At 39.5% G+C, this 12,155-nt stretch overlaps 1 protein-coding gene across 4 annotated transcripts in view; it reads right to left on the bottom strand.

Moving 5' to 3' along the window:
• Nucleotides 1-1,427: 1,427 nt before the first annotated feature.
• The window catches only part of LOC115589201 (diacylglycerol kinase delta), a 98,978-nt gene continuing 88,250 nt past the window's right edge, over nucleotides 1,428-12,155 (bottom strand). For all 4 annotated transcript variants that reach the window (XM_030429970.1, XM_030429972.1, XM_030429971.1 and 1 more), the window contains 8 exons: nucleotides 11,843-11,956; nucleotides 11,346-11,480; nucleotides 10,501-10,664; nucleotides 9,358-9,463; nucleotides 7,964-8,053; nucleotides 6,557-6,670; nucleotides 6,326-6,449; nucleotides 1,428-5,568 (listed from right to left, as the gene is read on the bottom strand). In XM_030429970.1, coding sequence (XP_030285830.1) covers nucleotides 5,516-5,568; nucleotides 6,326-6,449; nucleotides 6,557-6,670; nucleotides 7,964-8,053; nucleotides 9,358-9,463; nucleotides 10,501-10,664; nucleotides 11,346-11,480; nucleotides 11,843-11,956 — 900 coding nt within the window. In that variant the 3' untranslated portion in view covers nucleotides 1,428-5,515. The remainder of the gene's footprint in view (nucleotides 5,569-6,325; nucleotides 6,450-6,556; nucleotides 6,671-7,963; nucleotides 8,054-9,357; nucleotides 9,464-10,500; nucleotides 10,665-11,345; nucleotides 11,481-11,842; nucleotides 11,957-12,155) is intronic.

Genomic DNA, 12,155 nt, shown 5'->3' with positions numbered 1-12,155 from the left:
CACGTAGTTTTTCATTAATATAAGCCTGTTGTTCATCCGCAGACACGACCTATTATGTTACTAACTGAGCAGCTTTACTCCAGACTGACTGACGCATAACAATTACAGGTGATACTTTCAAGGCTCTAGCAGTGTTAGCTTAGCAGTAATAACAGTGTTGTAGTATTCACTCGATAGTCGCTAAACTGCATCTTCATGAATTAGTTTTATGGCGTAGCAGAAATGTCGCACCAGAAGTCGTGCCCATCATTTGCGCAAAGGTACCAAGAGGACTCGGAGTGCAGTGGGGTTTTTTTCACTGGTTTTCATCCACTGAAAGAGCTGAAAACACTAGAAATGTATATTTTACAGGATCGGCCTGTTTTGTTGGCCATGATTCTGGCCACTATAGTCAGATTCTTATAGAATGAAGTGATGTCTTTTTGAAGAACACTATTTAAAAAAAATATATATATTTTTCTGATTAAATTTTACTTGAAAACTGAAAAAAAAGTTTCTACTCCGATTATATTTTTCTTGTATATTTATAACTTCAATCTCAGAGAAAATCTTTCAGATTATTTTCCCCCCAAATCTGTGATTTTCATCCCTGAGAACATTCGAATGTTGTCTTGCAAATAAATGTTTTCTTGTTCAGTAAATTCTCAGAAATGATATCATAATTATAATCTCTAATCTAATCTAATCTAATCTAATCTAATCTAATCTAATCTATCCCTTTACATGTATTTTTGTTTTCTTCTTTCCATCTAAGAAAACGCATGAAAAACAATCTCTATTTCAGAAGAAAATCAATTGTGTGAGACCGAGTGAATTGTTTTCTTTCCGGGGGAAAAAAAATAAAAAATTCCAGCAGATGTATTTTTTGGATCAGAAATTAAAAATTAGTAGGAAACTGTATGATACTCCTGTATAATCTACTAATGTTCTTACAAATTTAGGACTTTACTTCCAGAATATTTTAAATAACCTACATTGGGAAACAAGATCTGTACTTTCACCATTTATCCAGAAAATCCATCAGACTTTAGTTTGCTCAGAGTCTGAGTCGATTAATCGAGGTGACAAAGACAGATGGAAGTGGCAGAATTTTGCTTCTGAGAGCCCGAATCGAGGACGCATATAAACACTTCTACCTTCAGTTGCAGTCGGGTGACGCGCTGTACGACGTTTGCTTTAGCAGACTGAGGTGTTACCTGTCCTCTCACCCTGAAAGGTAAAGCAAACTGAAGTCAACCAGGATAATGAGCAAGTGGGAAGAAGAAAATATGCAAAATATCAGCGATCAACAGACAATTTACCAAAAATGACTGATAAAAGTGACGATCATGTCACGTTTCAATCATACATATACAAAAAAAAAACAGTTTTAATACAATTAAGTTATTCTAGTGATTCAAAATGGTCAATAAACACACGTCACAGCGTCACACTTCAATAATTCATTTTAATCTCCAAAGGGTTGCGCTGACTTTGTCTTTGTTACACACTGCACACGATAACACAATAAAACACCTCGCAACGTACAAGGTCGTGCAACATCTAGTCTGGCTTCCAGCATTGGCGCACACAGTCTCAATATATGGGCTGTTCAGATCAGAGAGGGGTGCGTTCACAAAATGTCGTCTATGGAATACTGTTGCACAAACGCGGTGTGGGGTGTGTTTGTAAATTTCAGTTTTCTCAGCCGTCATTTTTTTTCTCTTTTCTTCTCAGCTCCCGTTTTAACTCCTCGGAAGAGTTTCAGTCCAAAAAAAAAAAAAAAAAAGACATTTTTGCTGTTTGAAAATAAAAAAACAAACATTCACAAAAAAAAAGAAAATAAATTAGAAAAGATAACAGCAGTTGGTTAAAAGATGATGAACATAGGCAACTAGTTTTTTTATCCCAAAAATGTTCATTTTTTGCACAACAAATGCTTTTAAAGCACAACGAAGTCTTTCGCAATAGATGTTACGATTTTGAAATTATACACTAAAAAGTTCAACCAAATATTGGCCAAACACAGGCCGAGTATGACATCTGTTTTTTGTTTTTTTGCGTGTAAACGATTGGTTAGTAGTCTGTGATAACACTGGAGAGCTCCGATAACTTTGGCTTTACTTTAATAATCAATACCAATTGGTGTAACATCGGAAAGACATTTAAAATGACATTGCTGTGGCAGTGGATCGACACATGATCACATGTAAGAACATCGGCGTTAAATGCGAGAAATTCAAAGCTGCTGTGGGAGTCGTCGTACAACCACTGATGTCATAAACATTTTGCGTATACATCTTAATATATTTATCATTCTTTTACATTTGGTTAGATATATTACATTTTTTTTTTATCAACACACTTTTTGTCCGTTATACATTTATCATAAATAAAAAGATTTTCCGTCATCAAATCAATTTTTAAAAAAACACTCGAAATCTTAAACACACACACGCACACATGCACACAAAATGTCTTTTTTCCCCCATTAAGTTTGCTTCTTCGTAAAGTGCAAGGCAAGATACAGTAAACTTTTGAAATGTACGACATACAACAACATCATCATCCGCATCTGAAGCTCACGCGCTCGCACACGCACCTCGTGTGTCTTGGTAACCCACTGAACTCAGTACAAACTTGGCACAACACCACTAAAGCCTCTAAGGTGTAGAGCGTAATAGCTGGCACACTATGGATACAGTAGCACAATTCTACCAGAGCTGAACATCTACGACGCCTCACAGTAACTCCGCTGTACTGAGTGTTAGTTTGGGTAAGTAGGTCGATAAAATAACTGAGAAAAGTAGAAACAACCCTTTACGTGAAGAAGTAAAAGCACAGAAATGATCCAAGTTAAAGCTCGAAAATCATAACTTTGTCCTTCTTGATCAGACCCGAGTCAAAGTGTCTTAACTTTAACATTTTGTCCCATTGTTGGTAGTTTTGAAAGTGCCGGAGTTACAACACAAAAATCAACTTCATGTTAATTGTTTGTGAGGTGATCAACTTCTCTGTGGTTCTTCATAGTACCTTTAAAATGCAATATACTCCATCTGGGACTCGTGTTTAGCTAATATTTGACTCAGGTTTAATCTTGACTGGTGAAAAACACGTCTTTATTAAATCTTGGCAATTAAAAAGTTTAAATTACCCTGACATTTTAAGAAATTCACACCTTTGCTGCGTTAAAGAGCATTAAATGAAAATAACTACGTACAATAATTAGCTAGTTAGCTTCATGTTTAGCCTACCTTATGACAAAAGCATTGGAAGCAGAGGAAACTAGCCTTGTTAGCTTGTTAGCAACTTCTAACAGTTACAAAGTTGTCTTATAAACTATACATGTAGCTATATTTTAGTAAAAGAAAATTCAAAACATCAACTGGCTTATACATTGGAGATTTTCTAAACTTCATCGTAGTGAAGTTGAACTTTTGCTACACAAAAACCAAAAACAACAAATTCCCTAGCGGAATTCTTCCATTATTCTTTTGGCTAAGCTAAGCTATCTTACATCTTACACATCTTGACGCTCTCTCTTTCGATGACTATTCTGAATGCTAAGAGACAAAAAAGCTACAATTTTCTTATCAGTGTTGCAGTAATACAGTAAATATGTACATTTCCTCAACTGGCAATTCTTCCATTTTTCTTTTTGCTAAGCAAAGCTAACTAGGCACGCCTAGTTATCCAGTGTTTCCCACACATATAGTGTACATTGTCTTGGAGCGTTCTCTTTCCATGTCTTCACTGAGTGCAAAATAACAACGAAAGCTATTATTTTTCCTATTTGTGTTGCAGTAACACAGCAAATACGTGAATTTCTTAACACATCTGACCACTACTTTTTAAGAACATTCCTGTAAAACCCGGGTAGAAGTTGCCTTGAGCATGTAAACGTCAGTATTTTAGCAGTTTTACTGAAACAGCAGCAGATGCATCCAAAAATCATGTGTTTGGTGTTTGTTAAAACCTGCTTGGAGAGCCCTGTAGGTGTAAATCAATTCTCTGTTTAAACAGCACAATTTCAATGCTTAGTTGATATTTAAGTTGACTTTCTTGCTTAATAAGTGTTCCCTTGCGGTAAAACTCAACACCATCCGGTCCAACGAGCAGGTTCAAACAAACAATATTTACCAAATGCTGCAGGTCCGAACACAAAAGCTAAAATTTTTCCACTTTGAGGCAACTTCAGCCCTCACTGTGAGGCGAAGGAAGGCTAAGTTTGCATGCAGGGACACACAGAACAGCATTAATTGGCTTCGATTATATGCACAGTGGCCAAGGAGTTTGTCAAAGGGGGAAGCAGCAAAGCCGGACAGCTTCACAGATTACCATTGGGAAAATAAGATATACAAAAAAATAGATATTTGTAATAATAATAATAATGATAATGATAATAATAGCTTTAAACCACAGACGAGGCAAAATCAAAATATCCACTGACTCTTATTCTTATATTACATTTACAATCAGGAGCATGGCAAAGTAGGAGTAATACACTGAGTAGCTGTAATGTTTTGATGCGTCCTTGATGCTTCCTCCTTCTGTTAACACCTTCACCAAACACTGCAGAAATACAACCGTTGAGTCGTTTCATCCGATAACCGAGCGACGGAACTCCGGAAGAAACGACTCGTCGTGAAGGACTTTTATTTTTTGCAGCGCCGCTTCACAAGTCAGACAACAGCCTATTAAGAACCACTTTTTAAGACCACAATAGCAGTAGAACCTTTGTGAAATCTGATATAATTTATCATTTAACATAATTATTCACAGGTTAATACAAGTCCACACAAGTACATTCCTCGGTAATTATTATTTTTTTTTTGCAACATTTAAGATATTTCCCCAGTTCAGTAGACGATAAGGTTGAGATGCTCCAGTTTGTTCGTTTTGTTGCCGTTTTCAGTTCTCATGGCAGTAGCAACAGGAAATAAATACTCTCACGAAAAGTCTCGAGAAAAGAAAAACAAAAGTCAAAGGCTATTCTTAAGTTGAGAAATTAAACGATTAGAGTTAAGAGAGAAAGAATTAAAAGATCGTAACAACTCATGATAGATAGAAAACAAGATGGCTGCGCTCGGCATGCAAGGAGAGAGAGAGCGCCACGTAAACACAATTCTTCGTCAAAAAAAAAAAAAAAACTGAAAAGAAAAAGTTTGTGAGAACACTTTGGTTCCACGCCTCCCCGTGTCCTCTGTTTGATTCGCTGCTGGCCGACACAACTTCCTTAACTCGAGCAGGTAAACAGAACCAGAAGCAGAACGCTAATGGTGAAGCGATGCAAAGCCAGGCCCCTTAAAAACAATAAATTAAAAAGAGAAGAAGCGAAACTCCTCCCTGCAGGATGGACGGTAGAGAAGTTACACAGGGAGGAGAAAGGATAAAAGTTGCAAAGATGGTTTTCCTTTTCTTCCTCACACCTCTGTCAGGCCACTGGGAATCTCGATCAGAGGGGAGGAGAACAGGAGGGGTGCTCCTCACCCCTGGTGGTAACGGGGGGCAGTAGTAAAGCACCACATGCAGGACTTCAGTTACCCGACGAGTCTGCCTCACCAGGGCCGCCTTTGATTTCCCAAGTTCCTGCAGAGGAGAGCGAAGAAAAATCAGTGAAAGGTGCAGATTTCTTTTTCTGGGGATTTCAGTCAACTGTTTTCTCTTGAGAACTGGTTGGATAATAAAGTATTGTATTAAAGAAAGCCAAATTGTAATGTATTGTATTCAGAAATGTTTTTCTTCATGTGTGAAACTAAATGAGAAACCTTGGGCCAAACAAAACACTCATGTAAAAAATATTAATAAGAAATATATTAAAATTTGTAGAAAACAAACTTTCTTCTCATAATTTCTTTTCAGAAAGATTTAACAGCAGGAATAAATTTTCTTGTGTGAGAATAAAAAAGCGGAAATTAAAAAAATGAGAAAAAAAAAATATTTTTTTTTCATAAAAAATGATTTTTTTCGGAAATTTTTTCGGAATAAACTCTAAAAATGTTCTGAAGAATTATTTTTCAGAAAAAAATCAGAGGAATGATTTGTTTTTAGAGGGAAGATTTTAGATTTTTGGGGGGGGGGAAACTAATTTTTTTCAGAGGAATGTTTTTTTCTATTTTCAGAAAATGTAATCAGAACATTTTTTCTTAAGAATTCACTTTTCAGAAACATTTTCAAAGAATATTTTTTTTTTCCAGGAAAATTGAAGAATAATTTTTTAAAAACAGAAACAGTAGACGAGTTGTCCCTGAGCTGACCGGTAGCTCAACACAGCCACAGTGGGTGTGAGGTTTACTGTATGTGACGATGTGAGTTTGAAGCTTCAAACAGGACTCTGACCTCTCACCTGACAGAGAGCTGTTGGACTTCTGCTTGTGCAGCTTCTCTCTCTCCTTCTTCACCTTGGGGATGATCTTCAGCTTCATGCTGCTGCTGCTGCTGCTGCTCTTAGTGCTGCTCCTCACCGAGTCCTGAAGAACAAGCAGAGAACACTCGACATGGAAAATGCACCAAGAGATGTTCTAAATTTAGACATTTTGTTTGGTGCATATGAACACCGACTGCGTTTCCTCCTCACCTCCTCTGAACACTGCATGAGCGGACAGATCCAGTGGATGTCGTCCAGTTTGTGGAGCTCGGCGCTGAGGCTGTTCAGAGTCGACCGGAGCTCCTCTTCCTCTGGAGAGTCCGACTGAGATAGATGAAGAAATAGACGTCTTTAACTTAACTGCACGATATGATGAATCACTGTTCAGGTACAATGAAAACGTGACTCTCCTTCCTCAGCCATCGCACTGGCTAACCTCACATTCACCATCAAACTGACACCAAGTAATCTGATTTTACCAGACTGTGTTGGTTTGATTATAAGCCGATGACACCATAGTTTACGTCGAGGCGCTGTACGTGACTCAGCTGCTCCGAAGTGGAACATAATGGAAGCTCATGAATGAGAATGTAGCGGCAACGCAGTCCATCAGGACAACTGTGACACATCATGTTTTCTCACCTCAGCATTTCTTCTTCTACAGCTTAACATCACAATAATAAATAAAACAAGTCGTTGGCCTCGAGCAACTTGAAAAAAGACGGCAGCAGCTACATTTCAAGTGCGACAATAAAAGTCTTGATATTAGGAAATTAAGAGCATCGGCCCACTGACACGCTAGAGGGCTTTTAATTTGAAATGGATACAGAAAGTGTTGAGTTTGTATACAAGTTAACGCAGCAGCTTCCCTGTTCTGCTACATTTAGCATTTACACATATTTACATCAAGATGAAGATGCAAACACATTTAATGGCTCTTAATGTTATTTATGTGCATGGGGACGGACAGAAGTGTATAGTAGCTTCATCTCTGAATTAAATAATGCTGCATGCCGACATCTGCTCTGTTTTTCCACCATCTGAAGACGATCCACAGTCTGACACCCACAGTATTATATTATAATATGTAAATTCACAGATACAGTATGTAAACATCTGCTTCTTTCAGACGACAAGTCATTTACATAATACGCAAAAACATTCTATAAGCCGCTTTATTTACGTGTCTTATCGCAGATACGTTTGGGGAAGTTCATCATTCAAACGCCTCAATTACAGAAGATAGAATCAGTGAAAGTTTAGCCCAATTAGTCTGAAAGAGGTTGATAAACATTTCAAAGCAGAGGAAGATGAAAAAGCAAAAGGACAGAAGAGCAGAGGAGTCTGAATAAACACGGTCACGCTCGGCTGTAGTTCTGTCATTATATTTGCTTTTCCACACAAAGGGCTGCCGTGAATAAAAGGTACATCTCCTCGCGGGGTGAATAAAAGCTACGGCAAACAAACAAAAAAAACCAAACAAAGACAATAAACAGAGAGCAGAAGCTGAAATGCGAGATGTCAGCGGAGAACAGACAGCGCGGAGGAAGAGAATAGGCGAGGGAGACAAAGGAGACGGTGGAGAGAGAAGACGTGGATGAAATTGCAGAGTCGTACCAGTAGTTTTCCATCCAGCAGCATCCTGGTCTCAGCCTGGAGGACTTTACTGCTGTTGACGATCTCCACCGCCGTGCTGCGGCTCAGACACTGGAAACACAAGGGAATGAGTCTCCATCAGTATCATGACGTGCTGAATGTGGCCTAGAGGTGACATACGCGTTCACTTATTCAAGTTTGTAGGCCGAAAAAGAAAGGTAATTCCTGCACATTTTGGTCACAAAGATCTTTCTCAGCCTTTTTCTAATAAATGAATCAGTGCCGATGTGAAGATTGGAGTGTTGGAGCTGCTCTTTTTTCTACAGGAAATCATTTTTTTGTGTGGATTTGATTCCCTGAACCACCGAAGAGAGATCAAACAGAGGTGTCTGTGTTGCCTTTGACTTAAAAAGAAGAAAAAATCCTGTCTGAAAGTGAGAAACACACCTACTTTTACCATCTTGAAAGACTTAGATATCAACAGATTTTTGGATCTGCGCAAAAAATAGTAATGCTGACAGAGAGAGGCCGTGTTTGTCGGGTCAGATCACTGCAGGAAACGTTTTATTTTGATGCAAGGAAGCAAAATCATTCCACTTTTCCATATTTGATGTGCTAAACAACGTGTTAGGAAATGTTAATCCACGTGTGCACAGCTGCATGTAAACAGGAATATTAATTAAAACATCTGGGTGGGAATATCTTCTTTTTTTTAGAAAAATGGCAAAAAACGAATATTTTCTTCTTTGCTGTTGTAGTAAAGTCAAGCATCAAGTGTCATTTTTGTAGTTTTTGAGTTTGTATCGAGAAATTCTATGAGATTCTACAGACTCGACAGTTAAAACAAAGATGATTAACTTTAGTCATTTATCAGTGAAATGTGCGTTTGAATGAACATCAAAATATTCAGTCTAAGATGAAAAGTACGGAAGCCAAGAGGGGCCAAAACTTCAATATATTTTTATGAATTCTTTATATTTTGAGATAATAAAATAGTTACCAAATGGTTTCTAGATGACAGCATTAAAAAGATTCAGATCAGATTGATCAGATTCTGTGAATATGAAGCTTTGCGAAATTATCAATTTTTACTAAATCAAATAATAAACAATGTAACTGTAAAACGATACAAAAATGCTTAAGCATCTACAAAATCTGCATCTACAAATACAAACTAAATCACAGGTTTCTATTTAAATCTAACATTTTTATTTCCAAATGTTAGTTACACTACATCACAAATGACCTTTTAATTTTACATCACTGATGGATTTCATGTTAACAAGCTGCAAAACTAACAGCCTGTAAACCGCCACCGGACTCGGACGTATCGCTGAAAATCTGTATGTTTCACTCTTCGCCGATCAAACGAGCCATATGTGGGTCCATCTGCCTCCTCCTCCGCGGTGTCTTACCTCGGGGCTGGACAGTTTGGCCTCGGTGAGCACCAGGGCGGTGGCGTTGACGGCGTGAGCCAGCTCCTGCTCCACCAGCTTGTGGGTCTTGGCTGCCTCGCGGATCCTGGGGAGGACGAGGGAGGGAAAATCATCCACTTGAGAGGGCTTGCAATTATTATTTTTTCGACGAGCTGAAAGGGCACAATCACAGCGATTATTCCAACAAGTTGTCGAAAGCCCGACTCCTTTTCTGCGTCTCTGCCACCTTCGAGTTCAGCTCGAGGAAGATTTGATGCTGAAAATAAACGTCTGTTCTTCGTCCAAACGTCTCGACGTCAAATCTCTAAATAGCTTTTTTTTAAGTGCGCACCTTTTATAGGCTCTCAAATCGTCAAAATCAAACCTCTTTCAACGACCACGACAAACCCCCTTTATGACCGTTTCACAAAGTTCACAAATGTAATTAAAATATTTATGGTCCTGATTGAAGAAGACTGTAATAAACCAACCGACTCGAGAGACGAGAAGTCCTCGGAGGGACACAAACGCGTTTATAAGAGCGAGGAAAGAGGAATAAAAACGGCTTGTAAGTGCAACGGAGAAAAACTTAACAATAAACGAGCAGATTGCAGTGGGATACACGATCCCAAAATGCAGAGCCAGGTCTCCGTCGACCCCTTTTTTATCTTCTTAACACATAAAAACACACAGACGTAGATGCTTCAACTGGTTGTTTAGATGTTCGGTTTGTGCACCGTCGAAGGTTTTTTAATCGTGTTTGATTTATAGCATGTCGAGAAGACGTTAACGAGACTGCTCCAGCAAGATCAGTCCTCGTTTTCTGATCTGCTCCAGTTTTAACTGAATTTGTTCTTGATAATGTTGATTTTATAGAATTATAACCGTGTGACGGTGCTCTAAAGACGCGTATGAGTTCAAGGAGCACTGAATGTCCCGTGTTGATGCCGTGTGTTGATGCATTCAGTGCTCCTTGAACTCATACGTGTCTTTCGAACACTATCACAAACTCAAAATCTGTTTAAAACGTCCTCAAGGTAATCATTTTCACAGGTTTGTTGTCAGAAACTCATCAGTTCAACACTCAGTTGGGTGTTTTTGTCCCCCGCAACCCAAATCACCAAACTCAACGTGACTCCTTACTTGCTGATGAGCGTGTCGGCCACGATGCCGAGCTGCTGGACCTGAGCACACTCCTCCTCCGTCAGGTACTCCATGGACTGCTGGGAGTTAAGGCGGGGCCGGCTGGCGCGGTAGCTGTCGATCTTCCTCTTGTCCTCCCAGGACTTGAGCGTGCTCTCGAACGCCTGGTTGGGAACAGAGCCAGAGATTTTGGTCATCGTGTAAAAAAAAAAAAACAAAAAAAGCTGCTGCTTTGCATTTGAGGGGACGGCATCTGACTCGAGGTTGTTCTTGGGATTGTTCAGACTATAAAAAGGTCTTTTTTTGATCTGTAAATCTGTTGAAAACAAAGTAAAAAGAGAAGGAAAAGAGAGAGGAGCTTGTTTTATTTCATCCGGACATGACTTTAAACTAACAACCTCTCAATAATCACGCCTCAGACCGACATCCAGCCGGGACCTTTAACATTACTGTCACCGTTTGACTGAATAAAAGCCACGTTTAGGAGGATAAAACCGGCGAGGAGACATTCTTCTCTCTCCGCGGCACTTAAGGAGGGAAACCATGGAAACTAACTGCCCGAAAAATTCGCTTGGCTCAAGAGAGCTCTCCAAAAAGGTTTTCGAGCAGCGTGAAGAGAGAACAAACACAGTGGGTATGAATTTGATTTAAGAAATCCCAAAATAGAAAAAGAGTCAACAGCTCGGCCGGAGCCGAGAGGATTTTCAGCTGCAGTATTTATGACAGGAGGAGAATTCAAATTCAAAGCCTATATTCTTGTTCTTATGCTATAAAACATCAAACCAGATTGTTTTTTTCATGTTAAATATACAGCAAAAAGAAATCAGAGGTGTGTTTGATTTTACTCTGTCTCTGGTGAGCATCTGCGCCCGGTTCTTGTGGACGATCTTGACGATGCCGGGCGGCTGGATCCAGGCCTCTCCGTCCACCTGCACCGGGACTCCCTCCTCCCCCAGGATGGTGATCTTCACCTGGCGGCACTGAGACGCAGCAGAGCAGAAAACAGCAGCTGTCAGACGAGAACTCTCCTTCTTTTTTTGCCTGCCATGCATAGAGAGCTTTCCCCTGCTTGACCTCCTCCGTCCTCTGCTGCTAGACGGCGAGCTTTTTATGTGATCTTGTCACGCACGCACCTCCGAAGGTACATCAGTGTGTTACATTTGATGACATGGAGTGTTTGTGCCAGATAGGCCAAAGACAGTTTTTCATGTTTTTCTTTGACTACACTGTCATGTTGACATGTTCACCAAAGGGACAAATAAGAGGAACAACATCTAATATTTCAACAAAAATGGACTTGTGGGAGTGAGAAAGGTGCGCAGGGCCGTGTGCTGTGCGTCACCTGTGCGATGCGGTGGTGCTGCAGGTTGATGACTCTGGACATGGCCATCTGCATGCTGCCGAACACCGCCACCACCTCCAACTTCTTATCGTCAAACGACGGAGCCCCGAAGTTCTGAACAAGGCAGATGAGAGCCAACAAGAGACGGTCACTTTCATTTTTTCTTTTCATGCTTTATTTTTTCTATTCCATTTCCATAAATACAGTTCGGCTGCTTCCTAGTTTACAGTTCACAGCAAAGAATCTTCTGTCAAAGTTGTGAACTAAACACAGAACCTTTAAAACCTTTCTCTAAAAAAGTTTGCAGGTTTAG

The sequence above is a fragment of the Sparus aurata genome, chromosome 10 (genome assembly GCF_900880675.1).
Source record: "Sparus aurata chromosome 10, fSpaAur1.1, whole genome shotgun sequence".
In the NCBI taxonomy this organism is placed as follows: domain Eukaryota; kingdom Metazoa; phylum Chordata; class Actinopteri; order Spariformes; family Sparidae; genus Sparus; species Sparus aurata.
Note: the sequence above shows the minus strand (reverse complement) of the source record. Positions and strands in the feature narration are given on the sequence as shown.